We start from the raw sequence: 25,237 nt of genomic DNA, 5'->3' as shown, positions 1-25,237 counted from the left end.
TTGAGTTATCAATATTGATTTCTCAGTCCTTAAACTTTACCAGTATCTAAGGTATAGTAGAGGCTACAGAGAATCACATTATAATTGCGCTTGAATCTCACATTACAAGGTAGCATAGTCATAGTACCTTCTACAACCAAAGTTGTGTACTCAGGACTTAGAGGTTGAACATATAGATAAAAATCTTCTGTAATTCTAGAATTGTATTTCAAAAGTTTATCTAGAAAATATGGTTCCAAGGAATAAGTAAACCTTTATTAAAAATTTTGTTTTTACTCGTTTTCTTTTTATGCTGTACTGTTTGGGAATAATTTAACTCATCTAATCTTTCAAAAAGGACAATGAAGAACAATTACAAAATTAGATGTACCCAAGGAAGGAGGTTATACATAAGTTTTGTGTTTTAACAGGATATATGCATAGAAATACCCACTGGTATGAATGACTAACCTGTACTCTGTGCCCAAGGCAGTGGTTCTTGGTGATGCCAAGTCAATATACACCGATGGTATTCTGGGCGAGGATCCAGTTTTACATCACATGATAACTATAGAATACAGAGTAAATGAAAACAAACTTGATCACATGATCATCTCTTAAAACTACAGGGTGGTGGAAGTTGTGCAAGGAATAAAGTAGACATGGAAAGTGTCCTGGCATTCTGCTGTTTCCACCACTGCCACCTTATGTTCCTAATATAGGAAGTCCAGAGGTTGGATTGCTCTGGTGAAAAAGAAGAGAAGGCTAAGAAGTTGGTATTCATAGTGGGGAAAAAGGGCAGATGAAAAAGATAAGATCTATCTTTGAAGTCTAATTTTATGGGTTGATAGTACAGATACCTCTCACCTATGAACTGAGAAATCAAAGCACATTTTTTTAAACACTGTAAAGAAAAGAAATAGAACTAAACAAACAAGCTCAATATCCATTTATATGTCTGTCAATCTGTCTGTCCATACAAGCAATAAATATTTACTGAGATACTCTTTAGCTACCCATTCATATACCTACCTTTAACATAAAAGGGTTAGTTACTTTCTTTTTCTCTTAAATATTTCCCTAGTGGTCCAGTACAGTCCTAAAAATATACCATTTTTGTTTAGCACATCACTGGTACTAAAAGAATTCCTCTGAATGAGTCTTTGCTGGGCATCTTTCATATCTTTCCAATAAGGATAAAATCCTTTCTAACATAGCAACTGCAGTTTACACACACAATATGGAATGACTAATCAACCTTTAACCTAGAGCCATTAAAATAAATCTATTTCATTAAATTCATCTTGAAATCCGATAAATTAAAGTGATAATGTGTTGGTAGCAGGTGCCTAGGAGGTATTCCTTGAACAAGTTTATAGAGCGTATAATTATGGACTATAGCCCATCAAAGATTAATTCAATGTTAGTGAATAGAAGACTTGTTCATTTTCCATTAGCAAAATGATCATTTGTTACTCTACCTTAAAATGGTCCAGAAACCCTTTATCCAACTAAAACAGGTATTGCTTAGACCAGTGATAAAATTATACCTTGAAGATCCTAGTAATTTTGATTCAATTAAGTCTATCTCCAATCCATTCTGGTTATGCTGTTTTTAAACATTCTAATTATTCATTCTGACAATTCCTGCTTTTCCTCTAGAATCCCGAATACAATTCAATTCTAAGGTGTTTTTCTTTTTTTTCCTTGTTTAAAAAAGATTTTATTTATTTGAAAGAGAGAGCACAAGCAGGGGGAGAAGCAGGCTTCCCGCTGAGCAGGGAGCCTATGCGGGACTGGATCCCAGGACCCTGGATCATGACCTGAGCTGAAGGCAGACGCTTAACGACTGAGCCACCCAGGCACCCCCTACGGTGTTTTTCCTTGATTAAATCACATTCAGCTCTTTCACTTGATATTGCTTATGTTTATACTCTATATCATATCTGAGGGGTAACTTGCCATTATTCCTAAATTATTGTGTGCTTACTTGATGGCAAAGATGTCTATCAGTCCGTCACTCTGTGTATGGGTGTTCTCCAGCATGAAACTACAAAAGCCATTCCCATGGCTGTGTTATTTGCTAAGTGTTTATGTAGATATTTCCCTTGGCAAAGGCACAGATTGGCTCTTGGTAGTTTGGTGGAAAAAATATCAGGATGGGATGATATCTGACATCCAGGTTCGACTCCCGCTTGTACTGCTAATGGGTGTCTGTATTAGCAAGTTATTTTGCTTTCCTATACCTGTTTGTTCATCTAACAAATGGGGTTGTTTGTTTTAAAGGAAGATATTTATGGTAATTAAGAAATAAGAATCAACTGCAGCAAGAGATGAAACTGACTAGATTTTTATGGTATTTTACTAAAATGCAGAATACTTTATTAATCAATATATTTAGTTGTACTGACATTATAATTCTGGCATATTATATCACTTAGCTTAAGAAATCACTTACTGTGAGTGTCAGTGCTTACAAGAATATGTACCATGAGTAAACACAGACTTTTTTTTTGGTGAAAAAATTGATGTTTCACTTCAATGACCTCTTCTATTCATTCAAAACTGGAGTGGGCTGTGGACTCAGACTGTTTCCTCTGTTTCCTTTTGAATATTTTTCTGACACTCAGTAGTCACTCAAGAGACAAAACCATATTATGTGGTATAATATTACATGGTATGTTCTACATGTAAATATTTAAGGGAGAAAATCAGAAAAAAAAGTCAACAGAATGATAAGCCACAAACTGGGAGAAAATATTTGTAAAAGACATCTATCTAATGGAGGCCTGTTATCTAAAATATACAAAGAATTCTTAAAACTCAATAACAAACAACCTGATTAAAAAATGGGCAAGGGGCACCTGGGTGGCTCAGTTAGTTACGCAATCAACTCTCGATTTCAGCTCAGGTCATGATCTCAGGGTTGTGAAACTGAGCCCTGCACTGGGCTCTGCACTCAGCAGGGAGTCTGCTTGAGATTCTCTCTTCTCCCTCTCCCCTCCCTCCGCCCCTGTGTGTTCTCTCTAATAAATAAATAAATCTTTTAAAAAAATGGATGAAAGACCTCAATAGATAACTCATTAAAGAAGATATAGAGATGGCAAGTAAGCATATTAAAAGATATTCAACATCATATGTCATTAGGGAATTGCAAACTAAAACAATGAGATATCATTACCCACCTACCAAAGGCTAAAATGCAAAACTCTGGCCACACCAAATCCTGATGTGGAGGAATTGGAACATTTATTCATTCCTGGTGGGAACGCAAAATGGTACAGCCACTTTGGAAGACTGTTTGGTAGTTTCTTACCAAATTAAACATACCCTTACCATACAATTTAGCAACTATGCTCCTTGCTTTTTACCCAACTAAATCGAAAATTTATGTCCACACAAAAACCTGCACATGGGTTTGTAGCAGCTTTATCCATAATTGTCAAAACCTGGAAGTAATCAAGGTATCCCTCCATAGGTGGATGGATAAATAAATGGTCGTATACCCAGACAATGAATATTATTTAGCACTAGAAAAAAATGAGCTATGAATCCATTAAAAGATATGGAAGAAACTTAAATGCATATTGCTAAGTGAAAGGAGTCAATCTGAAAAGGCCACATAATTCTGGGAAAGATGAAACTATGGAGATAGTAAAAAGATCCAGGGTTAGCATGGAGGGAGGGATGAATACGCAGGGCACAGACAGGTTTTAGGGCAGTGAAACTACTCTGTATGATAGTTCAATGGTAGATACATGTAATTATACATGTGTCAAGACCCTCAGAATATACAACACCAAGAGGAAACCCTTGGTAACCTTGAGTGGTAATAATGTATCAGTGTAGGCTCATCACTTGTAACAAATGTACCACTTTGGTGCAGATGTCAATAGTGGGAGAAGCTGTGCATGTGTGAGGACAGTGGGTATATGGGAACTCTGTACTTTCCATTTAATTTTGCAATGAACCTAAATCTAAAAAATAAAATCTCTTAACTAAAAAAAAGGAGAATATTTTGTTCTTCCTTTTTGTCCTGCCCATCTTATAGATAAATGATCTTAAAGAATTCTCAGAATAAATAATTAATTGCAAATACAGTGCAGTGTTATCCCTGAGCTGTTAATATGGTATTAAAAGGGCACAAAGAGGCTAAGTAATCAACCGTTCTCAGGGACATTGAGAAAGGTTTCATAGGGGATGCGATATCTGAGTCTTATGACTAGGAATCTTGAAAGCTGAGAAAGGAAATGGTGGTGGTTGGGGAAGAACCTTCTAGAAAAGGGAATAATCACAGGCACAGGCAGGAGATCTCATATCCATTCTGGAAGCAGTAATATGTTTAATATGGTGAGAGTGCAGGATGAGATGCAGATGAAGCTGGAAAGGAAAAAAGGCCTTGGGCGCCTGGGTGGCTCAGATGGTTAGGCGTCTGCCTTCAGCTCAGGTCATGATCCCAGGGTCCTGGGATCGAGTCCCGCATCGGGCTCCCTGCTCCTTGGGAGCCTGCTTCTCCCTCTCTCTCTCTCTCTCTCTCTCTCTCTCTGTCTCTCATGAATAAATAAATAAAATCTTTATTAAAAAAAAAAAAAAAGGAAAAAAGGCCTTGGGATGAAGGGCCTCCTATGTTCATGTGAGAAGTTTGGATTTAATCCTGGGGTCATGGGAAGATGGAAGCATTTTAGTTGGAGATGCTTACATGATTAGAGTTAGAATAGGGGTTTAAGAGGAGGCAAGATTAGAAGAAGGGAAATCATTAAACAAGTCAAGGGTTATAATCTAGTAAATGCTGGAGCCATCATTCAAAGCCAGGGTTATCTGGTTACATAAGTCAGGGGATATGGATGGTGGAGGCAGTTTAGGAGAATGGTGAAGATTTGGAAGGCTGTAGTAACAATTGGAAGAAGTTGATCCATAGGATATAAAGGGATCACAAGGAGAATTTGGGTCCCTGCTGAGGTATGTAAATTGGAAGTGATAATGTGAATAGCTGTAGACTCTTCTCTAGTTGTGGCCTAGAAATAAAAGTGAGGGATAAAGAAGGGAGGATTGATCCAAGTTTGTGGATTTTTAGAGTGGGCTACTGTGGAAGGAAGAGGCAAAACAAAGTTGACATGCTTGACATGCTATACCACAGGATTTTGGCTGGATGAGGAAAGTGACAAAACCAGTGGGGGTTAAGGACTGATGGAAAGGGGTAGAGGTAAAAGGAGTGTTTACACCTTTTCATATCTATGGAGAGCTAACTTGCTGTTGTCCCTAAATTGTATGCCAGAGGTGGTGATTTTGAGATGGAGTACCTCAGGATATTGAAAAAGGATGTATGTGTGAGTTGCTGAAATAGAAATAAAGGTATTTAGAATTGTGGAAATAAAGCAACTGATGGTAAGAAGTGAGGTAGAGAGGTAGACAATGATTCACTTGCCAAAGACCTGAATGTCTTTGGAAGGTTTGATGGCAGTAATAAGGAAAAAGTGAAAGCTCCAGAAGATTCAGGGGCATAGCCTGGGTCTCAAGACTGCATAGATCAGAGAAGAGAGTTTGTGAGAAAACAAATGACCCATGGGGATTCTATTTGGGTGGGGGCCCAAAATAACATGCTCAAGGCCTTGGTTGGTCCTGGAGGCCTGGACTTTGCTCCAGTCTGGTCAAAGCTTCCAAAGAGTAGTTATGCCAGCTTTATACTAACTTTTTAAATAGGTGCTATGAAGTTATGAGGCACTGATTTCATTAGTCTTCCAGAGAAATCCTTGTATTTATTTGCCCTGTAAATCATGTGTCTAGAATTTATCATGTAACTTTAAAATCTTTGCACATGGATCAGTTTCAAATTAACTTTTCTAAAATGCTTATAACCTAGTTATATTTTTCATTTCCTAGTAAGTTAAAACTGATTTACACTTCTTATAGATCACGGACAGTTCTATAATTTTCAGTATGTTTTTTAATCCACAGGCCATAATATTCTCATATAACAGGTATCCAATAATATCTTTTTTTTTCACCACCATATCTTTTGATGATCAATGACTGATCTTGTCACCGTAAACATATTTCTCTCTACAGGTACAAATATCTTAGCAATTTTCTTTTTTTTTTTTTTAAGATTTTATTTATTTGACAGAGAAAGAGAGAGAGAGCACAAGCAGGCGGAGCAGGAGAGGAAGAAGCAGGCTTCCCACTGAACAGGGAGCCCAATATGGGGCTCAATCCCAGGACCCTGGGATCATGACCTGAGACAAAGGCAGATGCTTAACTGACTGAGCCACCGAGGCGCCTTAGCAATTTTCGAACAAAATAAGCATTTTGTTAAAATGCTTTGTATTTTACTGTTTATGACATCAGACAGAAAGCATTCACCATGTTCTTATAGCATGAGGTCAGTAATGCTCAAGAGAAGAGGTAAGATGGACAAATTAGAGTAGTCCAGTAGAGTTCAACATGCCCATCCATACTCTCCAGGACATGCTGACCTGATCCCATGGGGGATGAAAATATTTTCCCTTTCCCTTCTCTTAATCACTACCTGAGGTGGGCTATTAATACTAACAGGAGTTATCTCAGGTATGTTTCTAGAGAAAAAAGTTGACAACAAGGGGCAGTAGAGGGTACTTGGATGGGATATTAGGGAAACATAAAAGGATATCCTTTTGTAGAAACATTCGGTTAATAATTCAGTGAATTAAGATGATGTTTCTGATTGTCTACTGAAAACCAGAAGTATTTCAACTTCAACCATAACTGACCAAGGACATAGAGCAAGTGTTTATTCTAAATTGATGTTTGTCAGAACGCATCGATATAAAAGGATGACATTTTTTTTGTGCTGACCTTTTAAAATAATGCAGCATTGCCCTAACCATAGGCCAGCTGCATCAGATCCAGCACTGTGAGTTACTGACACCAGCATTTAACAACCATCTCACTTCCTGAAAGCAGTAAGGATTGGGAGAGGCTGTGATTACGGCAAGCATTTTGGAGAACAGTAATAAGTGGTGTCTGTAAGCTGCGTATTGGCTGGTCAGAAAATTGAGAGAATAGGTTTTACCTTGTTTCAAGAAAGTGAATAAAGTTATGTTCTAAAAGTGGCAGTTATGTCAGGAAAGGTGTGAGGAGGACTTCAGGAGGTAAAAACAAAAGAAGTAAACAGCCAAACACCCTGATGACCCATTTTGACAGTCCCTGTGACACTGCTCTGTGGGAGAAAGGAGTTTGACTGATTCTTAGACCAATTGTCAATTTCATGAGTTGACAGGAATGAGCAGCAGTATGAGCAATGTACCAAGGACACTGCTCTGTAATTACTGTTGTCAGTAAGGATAGCTCAAACAATGTCAGTTTTAAAGAAAAGATGGTGAATGTTAAAATGAGAAATAAACAAAAAGATTCATAAGAACTCTGCAAAGTCAAAGAGAAGTCCTCTTTTTCTCTCTTATAACAATGTGGATTTCTCTTATTTCCTAAATTTAGCAAATATGAAAATGGTAAGCAAATTCATATTACTGGTTTAGATGTCTAAGCTTTATAACTCTGACCTTCTGATTTGATCAGAATACTTTTTGTTCATTGATAGCTTTTTTCTTCTTTTTCCACTAAATTTAAAATAAGACCACTGCTATGATTATTGAAACAAAAACCCAAAATAATTTGTTTTCAGAAATATCTAGTCAAACTCTTACTAAACTTTTAAGAAAAGGAGGGTATCTCTCCATATACTAGTCTACAAAATCTCAGTATTTAAAAGGTCAATGTTAAGAATATCTGAAGCCTAGATTTTCTTAATGTTTTATCCTATATATTCTTACAGTAATATTTTATTAATATTTCTTCTTCCTCTTCTATGCCTTGTGTTCTTCCTGTCCACTAATCATAGCATTCTGTCATATCTGAATTTATTTCTAAGCTCTTGAAATGTAACAGTTTAGGGATTTGAAAAAAATGGATATATTCATGCAGAAGATTAAATTGGGACTCCTTTTTTTACACAATACACAAAAATCAACTCAAAATGGATTAAGGACTTATATGTAAAACCTGAAACAGTAAAACTAGAAGAAAATATACAGGAAAAGCTTTTTGATATTGGTCTTGGCAATGATTTCTAAGATTTGACACCAAAAGCACAAGCAACAAAATAAAAAATAGACAAGTGAAACTACATACATCAAGTTAAAAAGCTTCTGCACACCAAAGGAAACAACAGTGTGAAAAGGGAACCAAGGGAATGGGAGAAAATATTTCAAACTATCTATCTGATAAGGGGTCTATATCCAAAATATATGAGTCTCTTACAATGCAATAGCAAAAAGACAACCTGATTTAAAAATGGGCAAAGGAGTTGAATAGACATTTCTCTAAAGAAGATATACAAATGGTCATTAGGTATATGAAAGAGTGCTCAACATCACTAATCTCAGGGAAATGCAGATCAAAACCACAATGAGATACCATCTCACAACTGTTAGGATGGCTATTATTAAAAAAACACACAAAAGATAAGTATTGCAAGGATGTAGAGAAATTGAAATACTTATATAATGTTGGTAGGAATGTAGAATGGTTCAGCCACTACTGCTTGGGGGAAACATATGAGGTTTCCCCTCAAATTAAAAAGAGAACATATAATAGAGCAATTCTATTTCTGGGTACATATTTTAAAGAACTGAAATCAGGATTTCAAAGAGATATCTATGCCCCCAATGTAGCATTATTCACGATAGCCAAGTTATGTAAACAATTCAAATGTTCATTGATAGATGAATGGAGAAGGAGAATGTGCTATATTCATACAATGAAATATTATTTAGCTTTAAAAAAGAAAGACATCCTACCATTTGTGGCAACATGGATAAACCTAGAGTATATTATGCTAAGTGAAATAAACCAGTCACAGTAGGATAAATACTGCATGATTCCAATTTTATGAGGTATCTAAAATAGTCAGTCATAGAAGCATATAATAGAATGGTGACTGTCAGAGGCTGAGGGAGGGCAATGGGGAGTTGTTGCTCAATGGGTATAAATTTTCTCTTTTGCAAGGTGAATGAGTTCTAGAGATCCTTTGTACAACATAGTACCTATAGTAGACAACATGGTATTCTGCACTTGAAATATGTTAAGAGGATAGTTCTCATGTTAAGTGTTCATACCACAAAACAAACACATAAAAAACCAAACAAAACCACAAAATAACACAGGAAAATTTATGGAGGCATTGGATATGTTTAGTACTTTGACTGTGGTGATGATATGGGCATATGCATATGTCCAATTTCATCAAAATGTTCACATTAAATAGGTACAATTTTTTGTATATCATGTGTATCTCAATCAAGTTTTGAAAAAAAGCAATGGCTTGATACTGTAGGTTATATTGCCAAGAAAATTGTTCATTAGTTATACAGAAAGTGTGTTACATAATCAGCTGAGTAGCAGTAGCAAATCAAATTGAAGTTAGTGTTGGTGGAGAAGGGGACTCTAATTTCTAGGTGACTTTTCCTATAAGCATAATTCCTCAGGCTTAGTTCTCCTTTTCCACACAATGTGGTCACCCTTTCCTCCTGATTCACTCATTTTCTAGTCCATTGATTGTCTTTTTCTGGACTATTTAAAATTTATGAGTAAGGTCCCAGAAAAAGTCAGCAGACAGCAGTGCTGTCCTGTGTGAGCTTGCACAGGGGAAAGAGAACTCTTGTCCTTCCTTCCGTATAGGTTTAGTTTTAGTGTAGTGCTAGCCTCATTCTATTTACCATTTTATCATTACATATCCACTTTCATATGGATTCTAGCTGGAGAAAATGATTCACTTTAGAAGTAGTGGAATAATGTGGGCTGGGAATAAAAGGGACCCTTTTCCCCTTCATTTTCTATCATGAAGGGGAGAATATAACTACATTTTCCCTCAAAACGATATAAAATTTTAGATGTTTGTTTTGGGCAATTGGGAAATCATATCCTTAATTGTTATTAGGCTTCAGTTTTGGTTCCTGGTCATGTAGATAACATTACCCTGGCTTTGATGATGGTTGGCCGAGGATCCAAGATGCCCTGCATCTTTCTCAGTGCAGGCACAACAAAGAGATTGCAGGTGACCACGGCTGACACAGGATTCCCTGAAAGTCAACCAAACAGTTATTTATAGTATACATATAAAAATTTGCCAAATAATTCTGACTGTCTATACCTTTATTCATCAGAAAGAGTGATGTGACTAACCACTAATCTTCCTCTTCTAAATCCCAAAGGACTCCAGAATAGAGCCACAATCAACCAAAGGCCACAGAGGGTATAAACATTAGGTTTACCAGTGAAATGCAGAAACCTCTGATTCCCAGAAGCTGTTTACACCATTTATTTCCACTTTCCTGAGAACTATACATTGAAAGCCATTACCAATCTTGATACATTTTAAAGCAGATTCTACTTGCTATTTTTAAGATGTTTTAAAATTGCCATAGTAATGCATGCTCAGGACAAAAACATTTAGAAAATAGGTTAAGCATAAAGAAATGTATCCATAATCCCCCCTTCATCCAGAAATTTCTTTATATTAAAAGAAAACCCCTAAATAATTTAAGATGCAAAGGACTTGAAGATGAATACTGTTATGGACTGAATTGTGTTCCCTACAAATTCATATGTTGAAGTGTAGCACCCAATATAAACTGTATTTGTAGATACTAGGGCCTTTAAAGGGGTAATCAAAGTTAAATGAGGTCATAAGGGTGAGGTCCCAATCCAATGAGACTGGTTTTTGTGTAAAAAGAGGGAGAAACACCAGGAGCACATGTACACAGAAGAAAAGCTATGTGAGGACACAGTAAGAAGGTGGCCATATTCAAGCCAGGAAGAAAGACTCAACAGAAACCAGTTGTGCTGGCATCTTGGTCTTAGACTTTCAGTCTCCAGAACTGTGAAAAAATAAATTTCTGTTGTTTAAGCCATTTGGTCTGTGATATTCTGTTATGGCTGTCTTAGCATACTAATAGAAATACCAAGTTCTTTTAAAGTTATAAGAAAAATTTGGGGTGCCTGGGTGGTACAATTGGTTAAGCGTCTGACTCTTTGTTTTGGCTCAGGTTGTGATCTCGGGGTTGTGGGATCGAGCCCCACATCTGGCTATGTGCTCAGTGTGGAGTCTGCTTGAGACTCTCTCTCCCTCTCCCTTTGCCCCTCCCTGCCCCCTGCTCTTTCTCTCTCTCAAATAAATAAATAAATCTTAAAAAGTTATAAGAAAAATTTGAGGAATTTTCAGTTGTACCTTTCCAAGAAGAAAGTGTCATGTGGACTGGGAGTGTCATGCACTTTGAAGGAAGGAAAGGTAGGCTATGAAAAAAATGACTGTGCTGAGAATCACAGATTTAGTTTCTTGTGTGGTATTGTTAACTAAACAAACTGAGCAACCCTTTTTTTGTTCAGGGTGAGTTCCAAATCTTTCTGAATCTAGTTTTACTCTTCCACAAAATGAAAGGTTTGGACTATATGATTCTCAATATCCCTCCTGGGTCTAAAATTCAAATTTTATTAATATTAATACTTTTATACAGTGCTGTTGAACATGTATGTATACACTGGGGGTGGGAGATGGACTAGTAGACTTTTAGATTCCCTTGGCCTAGCTATGTGCTGTTAATTGCATTATCAAAGTAAAAGGCAATGGTCAGTTTAGCCTATTATTAGCTAGAACCATACCTTTAATTTTCTTCTACCTACAAAAGTAGTTAAGAATAGATTTTTTTTAAGTTGTAAAAAGTGATGAGTAATAATGATTTCAATAGAAAACAAGTTGTTCAACAGCACAGCAGCCTCTTAATGAAAATTAATTGCTTTTCTCTTGTCTCAAAACATAGATGAAAATTTTTCTGGAAAAGCAAAAAAAAAAAAAAAGCTATTGTTCAGCAGTGATTACCAGCATTCCTGTAATGCTACTGCCTTATAAAATTATTCTATTAAAAATGGATTGCAAACAATTGCAAATAGTGGTTATTTTGTGCTGGGGGAAGGGATTATGGATGATATTTCTTAATGTTTACCTGTATTTTCTAATGTTTTTATAGTGAACATGTTATTATAGTAATTTTAAAAGTTAAAAAAATTGCAAGTAGATACATAAATCTTTTAAACTGCTTTAAAAGTTATCAAGATTAATAATGGCTTTAAATGTGTACCCTTCAGGAAAGGAGAAATATAATCATGAATTTTAAAATCCTTTTAAAAGGAACCACATTACTGGTTCCACAATCTGAACATCTGGGTTGTTGCTGCCCTCTTTTGGTTCATTCAGGCTGGGCAGAGAAAATTGCAAGTGAAAGTAGCAATTTGAAAGTAGGTTATTTAATTATCACTTCTTTGGCAGATCAAGTTTAAAAGTAACGGCAAAATAGGCTCCCACTGTAACATTCTTTGTCTGTAGGTCGAGTCATATCTTCTGAAGACAAAGTAAACAGTCTTTTGTAGGAGTAAACTGTCTTTTGTAGGCAAAATGAAGCCAGGAAGAGGATCACATTTTTTTTTCAGAGTATCTAACTATACATATGTTAAAGGCACTAATAAAGGCCCCAAGGAGTTCTATATTATAGATACATTTTGAGGACTACTTTACTTACATGTCTTCTCTCTTAAAATTTCCTATAGGATAGAAATCTAATCTCTTTTATGCTTATCCATAGGAGCTTTAAAAATGCTTTCAAAACTCAAAACTCAAAAAAATGCTTTTCAAAATTTTCTGCTACCTTCATTTCTTTATACTCTATTTTGAAATTTAGTTAATATAAAAAGCAGATAAATATCCCAAAGCCACAATATTTGTGCGCCTGAAAGGAATAAGCAGGTTACTTTCTGAAGGAATCTGTGCCAAGAAATAGAGACACTGTTACAGATCAGTGCATAATTTCAAAAGCTGAAAAAATAACAAGTAGACATACAAAACTCCTAAACTGCTTTAGAATTTATCAAGATTGGTAATGACTTTAAAAGCATGGCTTTAACTGCAAGGCAAACATCAATAAAAATTGAAACTGAAAGTCTTTATAAATGGAACCACTTTGCTTTTTCTACAATTTGAACATACGAGTTTCTGCTCACATGGGAGCAAGCATGAGGACAGTGATGTGGTCAGACTGATGATGGCTGGGGTTTGGCTGAGAAGCACCAGCACTAGTAGTCCCTTCTTCCGTATTGCCCCCCATCTCCTGGCCCCAGTCCAAATCTGGCAAGGACCAAAGGCAGCTTTGTATTTTTTTGTTCTAGCATTTACTTGCATGGTTGATTCAAGGCCCTTTCGAACTTTGAACACAATACTGGTACTATGGGAGGTGATTAGACTACTACCTTTGACCAATTTTCTATAAGGAAAAGCAGGTACCCCAGAAAGATTTAGTGACACCTAATATTTGATTATCATCTTAGGGTTTGGAATATGCATTGAAAGATACCATCTAATTTGACCTTTACACCAATTATACAAAGTAGATTTTAGCTCCATTTTTCAGATGAAGAAATAACTTTGAAGAGGTTAAGTGATTTGTCCAAGGTCATGCTTTATGAGCCCAGGTCTTTCAGATTCCAAATCAAGTGCTCTGTTAGGGATTCAAAAAGATTTTGATCATTTTTCCAGAAAAAGCAAAAGAAACTATTTCAATTATTCTTACCTGGTAGTGCAAAGATTATTTTTCTTACACCATCAATATCCAAAGTCGCAAATGTTGTTGGCAGGCTAGAGAATAAAAGACGTTGTTAGTGACTGCTAAGTAATATGACGAGTAAATTAAGTACTCCAGTTTTCTTGCTATGTGGCTCTTCATATAGAATATTTATCATATAAAAATACTTTTTTCTGTTGACTCTTCCTTAAACCTTTATACCATGAAGTTTCAAGAGCATTTAAATTAATATGTTTTTAGTATCTTCCGTTTTCAAGTAACCAAACTTCTTGGTTTTCTGCAGCTTGCTTTTTTCCCCCCTACCTGCTAGTGCCAGAGAAGTGTAACTCAAATCCTGGAGTTTCTCCACCCCTCTAGTTAATAATGTCCATATTATTTTTGCTGGAGATTTACAACAATCATTCTTATTATCAGAAGACTAGCTGGTAATACATGTCTATCAGATAAATGCCTGCTGTTCAAGCTGAGTAGTCTTCAACCCTTTAAAACTATACTCAGCAATAAACATAAAAACGGCCTCCTATAAGGGAATTTTTTGAAATGTCAAAATAAATAAAATACCATGACTAGAACAAAATTAAAGCAACAGTAATTTAAAATATTTTCCAATTATACTTCCTCAAGATTCTGATATGAATCTTATTTAACATGAATCCTTATCATGGAGGGGGTGTGGGAAGGGATGAGTGTGAGTGGCACGGAGTAGGTGGGCAGTCAAGAATAGTGATTTTTTTTCTATTGACTATGTTTTATATGAACTTCCAGCTAAAAATTTCATTATATTAATGAAACTTGAGCATTACAGAATCCCTAGGGAATGATAAAATTTCCCATGTAGTTGAAAAATTATCTTTTTAAGTGCCTAAATTGTTTTAATTTTATTATTTTTGCAGCTTGGTCTTTCAAAAATGGACCACTCATTACCTTTTGCAATAATACAATGAACATTAACTTTTTTTTTGATGACTTAAAACCATCATTAAGTTTTTTGGTTTTTTTTTTTTTTTTTTAGAGAGAGAGAGAGAATGGTGGGGCAAAGGGAGAGGGAGAGAGAATCTTAAGCAGGCTCCACATCCAGCATGTGAGCCTGAGGTGGGGCACAATTTCACAACCCCAAGATCATGGCCTGGACCGAAATCAAGAGTCAGAGGCTTACCTGACTGAACCTCCCAGGAACCCCCATCATTATTAACTTATTCTACTCTGCTATACTACTACAGTGATGTTGGGTCACAAGGGTATATTATGTATTGTTTTTACCTATAAACCATAATTCCCACACCACACACTGTGCTTCTTTTCTTTTTTTCCCCCTAGTTTTTTCCTGTGGCTCTCCTTAATGTTAGACTCTGTCATCTTGGCCCTTAAAACTGGCTTTAGGGGGCACCTGGGTGGCTCAGTCAGTTAAGCAGCTGACTCTTGATTTTGGTTCAGGTCATGATGTCAGCTCAGGTCATGATCTCAGGGCTGTGAGATTGAGCCCCTTGTTGGACTCTGTGCTGGGCATGGAGCCTGCTTAAGATTCTCTCTCTCCCTCTTCCTCTGCCCCTCCCCATATGCCCTCTCTTAGAAAAGAAAAAAAAAAGCTGGCTTTAGGTTTGGGAACCAGAGAGTAGTAGTAATAGTTATACCGTCAGAATGATAATAACAATAGAAGTTACTATTTTTAAAGAAACATCTATGCATTATGTCCATTATTTCATTTTAACTCTCACAACAATCCCATGAGGTGACAATTATCATATATGAGGAAACTGAGACTCAGAGAGATTAAGAAATTTGGTCCAAATCTCTTAGCTACTAGGTGGGGAAACAAAGATTTGAACCCAGATTTCTCTAACTTTATGGCTCATAATTTGATAAGGCTCTTAGAGGGTCTGCTGTGAAGTGTTAATGGATGTACTTTGTAACATCTATTTTTGGCTACTCTGAGACCCTTTTTGCTTATTTTCTGATTCTTTGCTGTATTTTAGAAAAACTAGATTAGATTATCATATCAATTTATGAATAAGTTGTTTGGCCATGACTGTTACTATGTGATGAAAATAATTTCCAAGATACGCTCTTGACAACAGCTATGTTCACTGTAGATGACCCATAAAAATTATAATTGGTAGTCCTGACTGATAATACTCCATATGTTTTTTTGAGTACCTCTCTGTCTAAAATGAAAGAGGTTAATTATATTCTTAATGCACTGTATGTGGGAAGAGCAAAGCTAAATTGTTCTTGAGCTTTTTATATTTCTTCTTGTTCTACTATTAAGGAGCAATTACCTTTAAATTCTTATCTTTAGACAAGTACAAATTCTGGCCAAGTAAAGGAAGCCCATTTAAACTTCTAAACCATTTTATTATAGCAAACTAACACACATAATAAGATTGAGGAAGGAATGCATTATCCTTTCCTTCTATATTTAAAGCCAATTTAAATCACCTTTTGCATCTTGCAGATAGGTTCTGTGATTTCTCTAAAGGTATTCATTTAAAAAGATTCTATTACAACAATACATTTTATCATGCATTGCTATCATGACTGTCCTATTGCTAGACTGTGAAGCTTTTGTTTAAGTTTGAGAAAGCCATTTCCTTGGAACTCAACACCTATTGTTCAATTCTCCTCTTGAGATCAGAATGTAGTAGCATTTATACAATGACTGAGGTCACAGTGTTACAACTTTAAGGGAGGAGAATAAACATTAGGAAATGATGAGAGCCTTAATAGTGGTAAAAAATAAACTGAAAATAAAAATAGTACCAAAATTATGCATCACAGGTGCTGAGATTAATTTAAATAATAGATACTACAAATATTTCTCCTCTAATTCTCTCTCTCCCTCTGCCCCCATCCCTCTTTATTTTTATTTTTTTTAAGATTTTATTTATTTATTTGAGAGAATGAGAGAGAGAGAGAGCACATGAGAGGGGGGAGGGTCAGAGGGAGAAGCAGACTCCCCGCTGAGCAGGGAGCCCGATGTGGGGCTCGATCCCGGGACTCCAGGATCATGACCTGAGCTGAAGGCAGTCGCTTAGCCAACTGAGCCACCCAGGTGTCCTTCCCCTGCCCCTCTTTAAAATAAATAAGTAAATCTTAAAAAAAAAAAACAAACCCACAAATAATTCTCCTCTACAGGTGAGGGCAACTAGTATCAGCTTCTTTTTCACTGCCAAAAGAATAGTCAGTTCGATTTTTGAGGTTAGTGAGAAGCACACTGACATGCTTTTGGGATATCCTCTTATTCCAATCAAATTAGTACTGCCCATAGGGACAGGAAAAAAAAAGCCTGTGCACTCATGGCATAGTAATATTTGCTTAAAACAAAATATTCTTTTTTAAAAAAGGATTTATTTATTTATTTATTTGAGAGACAGCAAGCAGTGGTAGGGGCAGAGAATCTCAAGCAGACTCCCTGCTGAGTGTGGAACCTGATGTGGGGTCTGATCCCAAGACCCTGAGATCATGACCTGAGCTGAAATCAAGAGTCAGATGCTTAACTGAGCCACCCAGGTGTTCAAGACAAAATGTTCTTAATGAGAATGATCCAAATCCAATAGTCTCAATAATAAAAGGGGTTTGTTAGCAGTAGCAATATTGGGAAACTACAGAAATATAATGTCAAGAATTCCAAACTCTACCAAACTATGGAGAAGATGTTAGAGTTAATCTTAATACTTAAATGGCAAAATCATAGCGGTAAAGCCTGATCTCTGTCCTAGACCTGGTGAGAGGTACCCAGTAAATCTGGGACATTAGGAAGGCTTGCTTGATGCTTAAAAAAGGTTTCTGGAATTTACTGATGGTTCCCGTAGCTCACTCATAACAACTGGTAAGTATCACCTCTCTCTCTCTTCAGATTCACATGAGCACCCATCAGAGTATAGTTCTGAACTAAGGCATTATTTACTGTTGTCCCTGACAGCATGGAGGTGTGTTAGAATTAGAATGCTCACTTACACAGTGAATCCTTTAAATAATGAATGAAAGGTTTATAGAGTAGTAGGGGTCTGAACAGGCAAATTATTGCTTAAAGACATGGCCACACATATTTCAACACCAATGTTTGGCATTCTTTGAGGATTTACAACTGATTACAGAACCTCCATCAGCCCTTTAGGAGATGTGCCAGATCTTGGAATGTAGTTATTTTTCTTTTTCCTGGGAGGTAGTAAGAAACAATATGAAACATTACTTTTGAAGTATTTTTGCAAAGGAAAAAAAAAAAGAATCTGAATGTAATCAAGCTTTTAGATCTAACTTCCAGTCTGTAGAATATACTGGAAAGAGAAAGGAACAAGTTAACCACCACTGCAAGGAAACGATTACCCAAATCCATTCATTAGGACAAATGATGCAGTTTCTTCAAGTCAATGGCATGACAAAAAAAGGAGGTAAATGTTTAACAGAGATTTAACAACAAATACAGTGAGTGGATGTGACTTGAATTCTAATTCAAATAAAACATGTAAGAAGGCATTCTTTTTCTTGACATTTGGGAGAATTTTGAATAGGATCAGGGTATCAGATGATATTAAGGTATTCTTATTTATTTTGTTAGGTGAAAAATACCATTGTGATTACACAAGAGAATGTTGCTGTTATTGTTATTATTTCTTGAGATGTATACCAAAATGACATTGTAGAATTTGTTTTAAAACAGTCCAAAACAAACAAACAAAACAAATAAAAGCACCAAAAAAATCTAGCCCCCTGTCCCCTCAAATAGGTGAGGGAGGGGAATGATAAAACAGTTATGGAAAGATGGTAATAGTTCCTGAAGCTGGGTGATGGGTACATGTACATTTCATTGTACTCCTTACTTTTATGCATTTTGAGAATTTTCTTTTCTTTTTAAGATATTATTTGTTTGAGAGAGAGTGAGAGAGAGAAAGCACTAGAGGAGGAAGGGTCAGAGGGAAAAGCAGACTCCCCACTGAGCAGGGAGCCCGATGTGGGACTCGATTCTGGGACTCTGGGATCATGACCTGAGCTGAAGGGAGACGCTTAACTGACTGAGCCACCCAGATGCCCATTTTGAGAATTTTCATACTAAAATATTTTTATTTTTTTATTTTTAATTTATTTTTAATTTATTTTTAAATATTTTATTTATTTATTTGAGAGAGAATGAGAGAGAGAGAGAGAGAGCACATGGTGGGGGGAGGGTCAGAGGGAGAAGCAGACTCCCTGCTGAGCAGGGAGCCAGATGCGGGACTCGATCCTGGGACTCCAGGATCATGACCTGAGCCGAAGGCAGTTGCTTAACCAACTGAGCCACCCAGGCGCCCCTAAAATGTTTTTAAAATGAGAGAAAGAAGCAGTATGAAGAGAGAGAGAAAAAGAGAAAGAAGGAACTAGACATGGAAACTAAAGAGAGAAAAGGTTTGGAAAGTTGTTTTGCTTCGTTTATAACAAATCCAGTGATTCATAAGGAAGATGAATTCCATTTCAGACAGGAGCTACCCTTGTGCAAGGAATTCTAATTGTATAATATTTCTTTTATTAGAGTAAATAATCCATAATAGAAAATGTAAAAAAGAAAGCATTTAAAACTTTGTTAGTGAAAGCAAGCCAAACCAACCCCATATATGAGATAGTAAGATTATTTTCATACCCTGGTTTCATAAAAACCCTGCCAAAATGGATCTGAGCATGAAGATCAATGTCCAGCACCTGCTTGAGATAGTCCTGCAAATATGAAAAACAATCACTTTATTTTCAAACATTCTAATATCAGACTTTCAAAACTTTACATGAAAATAAAACGAATTTGTAAGATTGAAATGAAAAGAAACATCTTACTTCAGTGAAGTTGATTTACTTAAGGCAAATTCCTTCATTTCTTCATTCCCATCATTCACTTATTCTTTAATAAATATTTATTGAGTACCTGGTATATGCTGAGTACTAATCTAGGTATGGGGGATATAGGCTTGAACAAAAGAGACAATGTCCCTGCCTTCATAAAAAATACATTCTAGTAGAAATAGTTGGATAATAAACCAAATAACCACATTACTTGATGGGTTATTGTTTCTCTTTTAATACAGAATTTTATGTTTGAGAAAGGATGTTAACAAATAAAAAGCTTAAGAAGTTGTGCTAGGTCAGGGAAACCCCATGTATGTGTACTACATTATTCTCCTTAATGGACTTAATGTACACATTCCTTGAGGAAAGACTTGGGCATTGCCCACAGACTGCCAAATTTAAATAAGTCAACTAAAATAAAAAAATAGGGAGGGAGTTCTAAAATAGAAAGTCAAGGGAGTTTAATTGTTCCAAATTTTTATTCTGCCAACAAAAACAACCAACCTAAGGTTACAACTAATCCACAGTGGTTTCACAAAACCTGACCTTTGGAAATGAAAGACAACATTGCCATGCAGTTGGTTTTACAGACATAAAGAAAAAAACTGCAGTCCTAAAAATTTCTCAACCCCTAGGTCTATTGCTGAGTTTCCTGTTCATTAATCTAAGAAACCTACTAAAATTTTAAATATTTCACAAGCTTGGGGTATTTTATTTAAAAAATCTGTTCCCTTCTATTTCCACAGCCTCAGCCAACATCATCTCACTTGGATTATTGAAATAGGTCTCTCTGCCAATAGTCCTGCCCCCCTACAATTCATTTCCCCCCTAGTAGTAAGAGAGATCCCTTGAAAACAAGTCTGATCAAGTCATCATATAATACATCAAAACTTCCTCTTTTCCAGGAAAAAAGTCTCATCTTCTCAATATCGTACCTGTAATTCTCATGTTTTCTAGCCCCCTTTTAACAATCATTACTCTCCTCAGGAAATCCTCTTCCCATCCAGCCCCATTCCTCTTTCTCAATCTCAATCTCTCTTTCTTCTTCCTCACCCCCCTTTCTCTCTCTCTCTCTCCATTCCAGCAAGACTATACACTTTAAGTTTCTAAGACTTTCTTGCCCTCAGTCTCTGAAAATGTTTTTCCTTTTGTCTGGAATACTCTTTCTTCTACCTTCCTCTCTCTACCCCTTATCTCAGTCTCAGTCATTTTCTCAGCCTCCCTTAGTTCCCAAGGCTGAATGATAAACTGCTTATCTTTATTTTGAGGTTATATTATCAGATGCAAATTCAGAGTTATGTTTTCCTGATGAACCAATCCATTTAAATATATGAAATTTCCCTCCTAATATCTTGTAATCCTTTTAACCTTAATTTTTTCTGATATCAATACAGCCACACCAGCTATCTTGCATTGTAACTTTTTTTTTTATTCTTTTACTTTCAATTTGCTGTGTCTTTCTATTTAAGGTGGGTCTCTTATTACCATCAAACAATTTATTGTCTTTTTACAATCCAGATGACAATTTTTAATTGGAGGACTTAGTCCATTCACATTTAATATAATTTCTGCTATATTTGTGTTTAAAACTACCACCTACTATTTATTTTCTATTTGTCACTTCTGTTTTATTTCATTTTTTCTTTTGTGCCTTCTTTTGAATTCATCAATTTTTTTGTTATTTTAATTTCTTTCTCTTCTATTAGCTTGTTAGTTATACATTCTTTTATTATTATTTTAGTGGTTATTTCAGAGATTACAATATGCATTCTTGACTTATAATAGTCCACTATAATTTGATATTTTTATTACTTCCCAGACAACGCATGAAACTTAAAACATGTTAACTCCATTTATTCCTCTCTGCTTTTTGTGCTATAATGTACCATATATTCTATATACATTTTAGGTATGTGTGTGTATATGTGTATATATATATATTTAACTGTTATATATATTTCTATATATACTATACAGACAATATACACTGTATTTATAATTTAATATACAATGTTTATATATAAACATATTTTAACCTCATAAGACATTATTATTTTATACAATCAACACTCATTTACATTTAACCACATATTAACACTTTCTTTTGCTCTTTAATCCTTTCTGCATTTCCGTAGCTCCACAATCTTTCTTTCTTTTTTTTATTTAAATAATTTTAATTCAAAAGTTAAAAATATACTGTGGTAAAAACGCAAATAGAAAAGTATAAAATAAAATTTTAAACTCGTTCTTCCCATCACTGCTACACTTGTCTGTGCATTTACAAACATATTTTTTGAATGCACATGACAGAATACTTTACATACAGATTTGCAACTTGCTTTTCTATCCAAAGGAATATCTAGGACATCTCATGAGCTACCTCCTCTAATTTTAAGTGGCTACATTATATTCAAAATACAGTAACTTAACCCATTGGTAGGCTCTAATTACTTATGTTCTTTTTTTTGTTTACACGTCAGTATCTTTTTACTTCCTCTACAATCTTCCTGATAAAAAAATTCCCTGTGCTCAGTTTTTATTGGGCTGAAAATGTCTTTATTTTATCTTCATTTTTGAAGGAAATTTTTTGCTGTACATACAGTTCTACACCAGCCATTATTTTCTTTTAGCACTTTACAAATGCTATGCCATTGTTTTCTGAGTTCCACTGTATCTCTTTGGATCATTTGTTAGTTTAATTGTCGGTCCTTTGAAGGTAATGAATCCTTCTGGCAAGACTTTCTCTTTGTCCTTGGTTTTCAGTAGTTTTACTATGATTACCTAGGTATGTGTTTCTTTGTTTTTGTATCTATCCTGCTTGACATTAGCAGACTTCCTTGAATTTCTGGCTTGATGTCTTTCATTGGTTTTGGAAAACTCTGCCAATATCTCTTAAATATTGCTTCTGCTCACTCTCTTTCCTTTCCTTCTGGACTCCAACTACACATATGTTAGACCTTTTACCACATCCCATATGTCTTTTATGCTCTTTTCCATATTTTCCATCCCTTTTCTAGAATTTTGAATATAATGAATAGACTCTAGCTTTCCAGTGAAATTCTTCATTTTGTCATTTCTTTTTTCTTAAAAATATTAATTACAGTTTTTAAAATTTCACATGGGATAAAATAAACATCAGTAACATTTTTAGGGCTGTCCTATCTTGTTTTTCTTTCTTGATTTTTAGTGATTTTGTCCTATCTCTAGCATGTCTGGTGATTTTAAAAACTGAAGCCCAAACATTAAATGTGAAAAGAAGTAAAGAGGTTCTGGATGATGATATATTTTTCCAGAAAGGATTTAATTTCCATTGGCAGTTAGTTAAAGTAAACTAAAGATTGCCTGACCTAATCAGAGACTGAGATAATCTGATGCTCAATTTCAGTCTTTGTGAAGGCTGGTATATTTCCAGTTTGTCCTTATACCTAGAGCACTTCCAGGGTTTAAACTGAGAGCCTGAGATATTTGCCAGTCAGCCCCCGCACCCTCCACTACAGACCCTAAACTCCTAAGACTGCCAAAAATTCTGTTTGTTTTCTTAGGTTCTTAGCTACTCTGCGATGGTTGGCTTTTGGTCTCTTGTACCATTACACCTCCCCCTATTCTCCTGGCTTAGGAATTAGTAAATGCCACTTCTCTGTGGTTCACTTTTCTGAGATGTTGATGCCTTGAATACTGGCTGTCTTGGTTGTTCTCTTCACACACCTGCTTTTTCTTTTTTCTTTAAAATATGAAAAAAATTTAAACAGCTTTTATAGTTGTTCTTGGTGGGAGGGTTGGTCCAAATAAGCCATTGTATCACAGTAGAAGCAGAACTCTGAAGAGTTCTATGTGCCCTTATAATACTATGTCCTTCTGATATCACACGCCTAGGTTCCATTGCAATTGTCTGATAACTGGTATGTATCCTTTATTGGACTACCCAGTTTGTAAGAACAGGAACCTTGCATACATATGTGAAATCCTTAGTGAATAGCACATGCCATTCATTTATTAATTCATTTCTTAGTTCAATACTTGAGTCTATCATATATCACAAATTCTATATGTGCTACAGATTTAATGGTGAACAAGAATAGACATGGTCCTTGACACAAAAATGTTCTGTTGTATTTTACGAAGACAGACTAAAATAAGTAAACCAAGAAATAATTATAAAGTGTGGTACATAATATGAAGGAAATAAGCAGGTGCTGGGATACAGAATAATGGGCAGGGTGGAGAATAAGGAAAGGCCATTTTAAGAGGTGGTGAGGATGAGAAGAATTCAGCCATATGAAGTGTGAAGCGATGGGAATTCCAGGCAGAGGGACGTACATACCAAAGCTTCTAAAGCAGTAAAGAATGTGTCTAGAACTGAAAAGATAATGAAAGGTAGTGAATGAGTGGAAAGAGGCATAAGATGAGGTTGGAGAGACAGGCAGAGGCCATACTTGCAGGGCCTTAAAGGTTATGACACAGAGTTTGGAAAGCCAGATATGCTCATTACATATTTGCTAAATGAATGGAAGTATTTTATTTTTCTTGAAAAAAAAAACCCTCTCACTCTTTTTGAACACGAATATTCATGTTTCTTGTGACAGAGAGAAAGCCTGTACCACACATAGCCATAAAGGCTGAGAATCACCACTGTTCTTAAATTTTGTTCACCTATAGAAGCAGCAAGGATCTCTGTCTGATATTCTGAAAGCTAGAGTCAGATGGGAAGAAGAAAAATGAATGGATGAAGAAGGAAGGTCTTTTCCTCAACTCAGGTAAGAACAAACAACATTAGATAAATTGTGAAAGACTTTAAAATGGGCAACAAAGATTGTTGGGTGTCCAGTGTAGCTCATCCTTCTGGTTTGTGTGTTTTACCATCTTTGAGCTATTTTATAAAAATTGAGGTATTAGAAATGGAATATTATTCAGTGATAAAAAAGAATGAAATCTTGCCATTTGCAATGACATGGATGGAGCTAGAGGGTATAATGCCAAGCAAAATAAGTCAGTCAGAGAAAGACAAATACCATATGATTTCACTCATATTGTAATTTAAGAAATAAAACAAACAAGCAAAGGGAAAAAATGAGAGAGAGAGAGAGAGAGAGAGAGAGAGAGAGAGAAATAAAAAAACAAACCCTTAACTATAGAGAACAAACTGATGGTTACCAGAGGGGAGGTGGGTGGGAGGATGGGTGAAATAGGGGATGGAGATCAAGGAGTGTGCTTGTGGTGATGAGCACTGGGTGATGTATGGAAGCGCTGAATCACTTACACCTGAAACTAATATAACACTATATGTTAACTAACTGGAATTAAACTAAAAACTTAAAAAATTAAGCTGTAGAAAACTGATGGTAAATAAGATTATTATTCAAAGAAATACAAATTAACTCTTTGTGGAGATATAATTGATTATTTGCTGTGGATATAAAGCAGTTTTGCATCTATTAGCAAATTTATCTCAGCATTCCTGATTATCTGTATGTGTGTGTTCTCTGAATTCTCCTTTGAACCAGTTGTAACATCTTACTGGTCCCTTCATTAACTAATGAGTTAAATAAAATCTTGACCTGTGTTTATTTTATATGTGTATGGAATTCATGATTTTATCTATAAAACATTACACTAATAATTCTGGAGGCTCCACTGAGATGCCCCATGGGTTTACCTGATGGAGCCAGGTAAACTTGATTGCTAGAGAAGTGCACTTTATAGGTGGCTTACACCTGGCCATACTTTTCTTAGGTTCATGGAGTGAATGTCAAGCAGCAATAAAACTTGAACTCTGCTAACTTTTGGTTTCT

The 25,237-nt window shown here is 35.7% G+C and overlaps 1 protein-coding gene across 11 annotated transcripts in view; it reads right to left on the bottom strand.

Moving 5' to 3' along the window:
• The window catches only part of GPHN (gephyrin), a 633,555-nt gene that overhangs the window by 1,664 nt on the left and 606,654 nt on the right, over positions 1 to 25,237 (bottom strand). For all 11 annotated transcript variants that reach the window (XM_073895379.1, XM_073895381.1, XM_025869865.2 and 8 more), the window contains 4 exons: positions 19,252 to 19,325; positions 13,629 to 13,693; positions 9,988 to 10,091; positions 451 to 547 (listed from right to left, as the gene is read on the bottom strand). In XM_073895379.1, the coding sequence (XP_073751480.1) occupies positions 451 to 547; positions 9,988 to 10,091; positions 13,629 to 13,693; positions 19,252 to 19,325 (340 nt within the window). The remainder of the gene's footprint in view (positions 1 to 450; positions 548 to 9,987; positions 10,092 to 13,628; positions 13,694 to 19,251; positions 19,326 to 25,237) is intronic.

This window comes from Callorhinus ursinus, unplaced genomic scaffold, assembly GCF_003265705.2.
Source record: "Callorhinus ursinus isolate GAN/ISIS: 27379988/994484 unplaced genomic scaffold, GSC_fseal_2.0 scaffold8, whole genome shotgun sequence".
NCBI lineage: Eukaryota > Metazoa > Chordata > Mammalia > Carnivora > Otariidae > Callorhinus > Callorhinus ursinus.
Note: the sequence above shows the minus strand (reverse complement) of the source record. Positions and strands in the feature narration are given on the sequence as shown.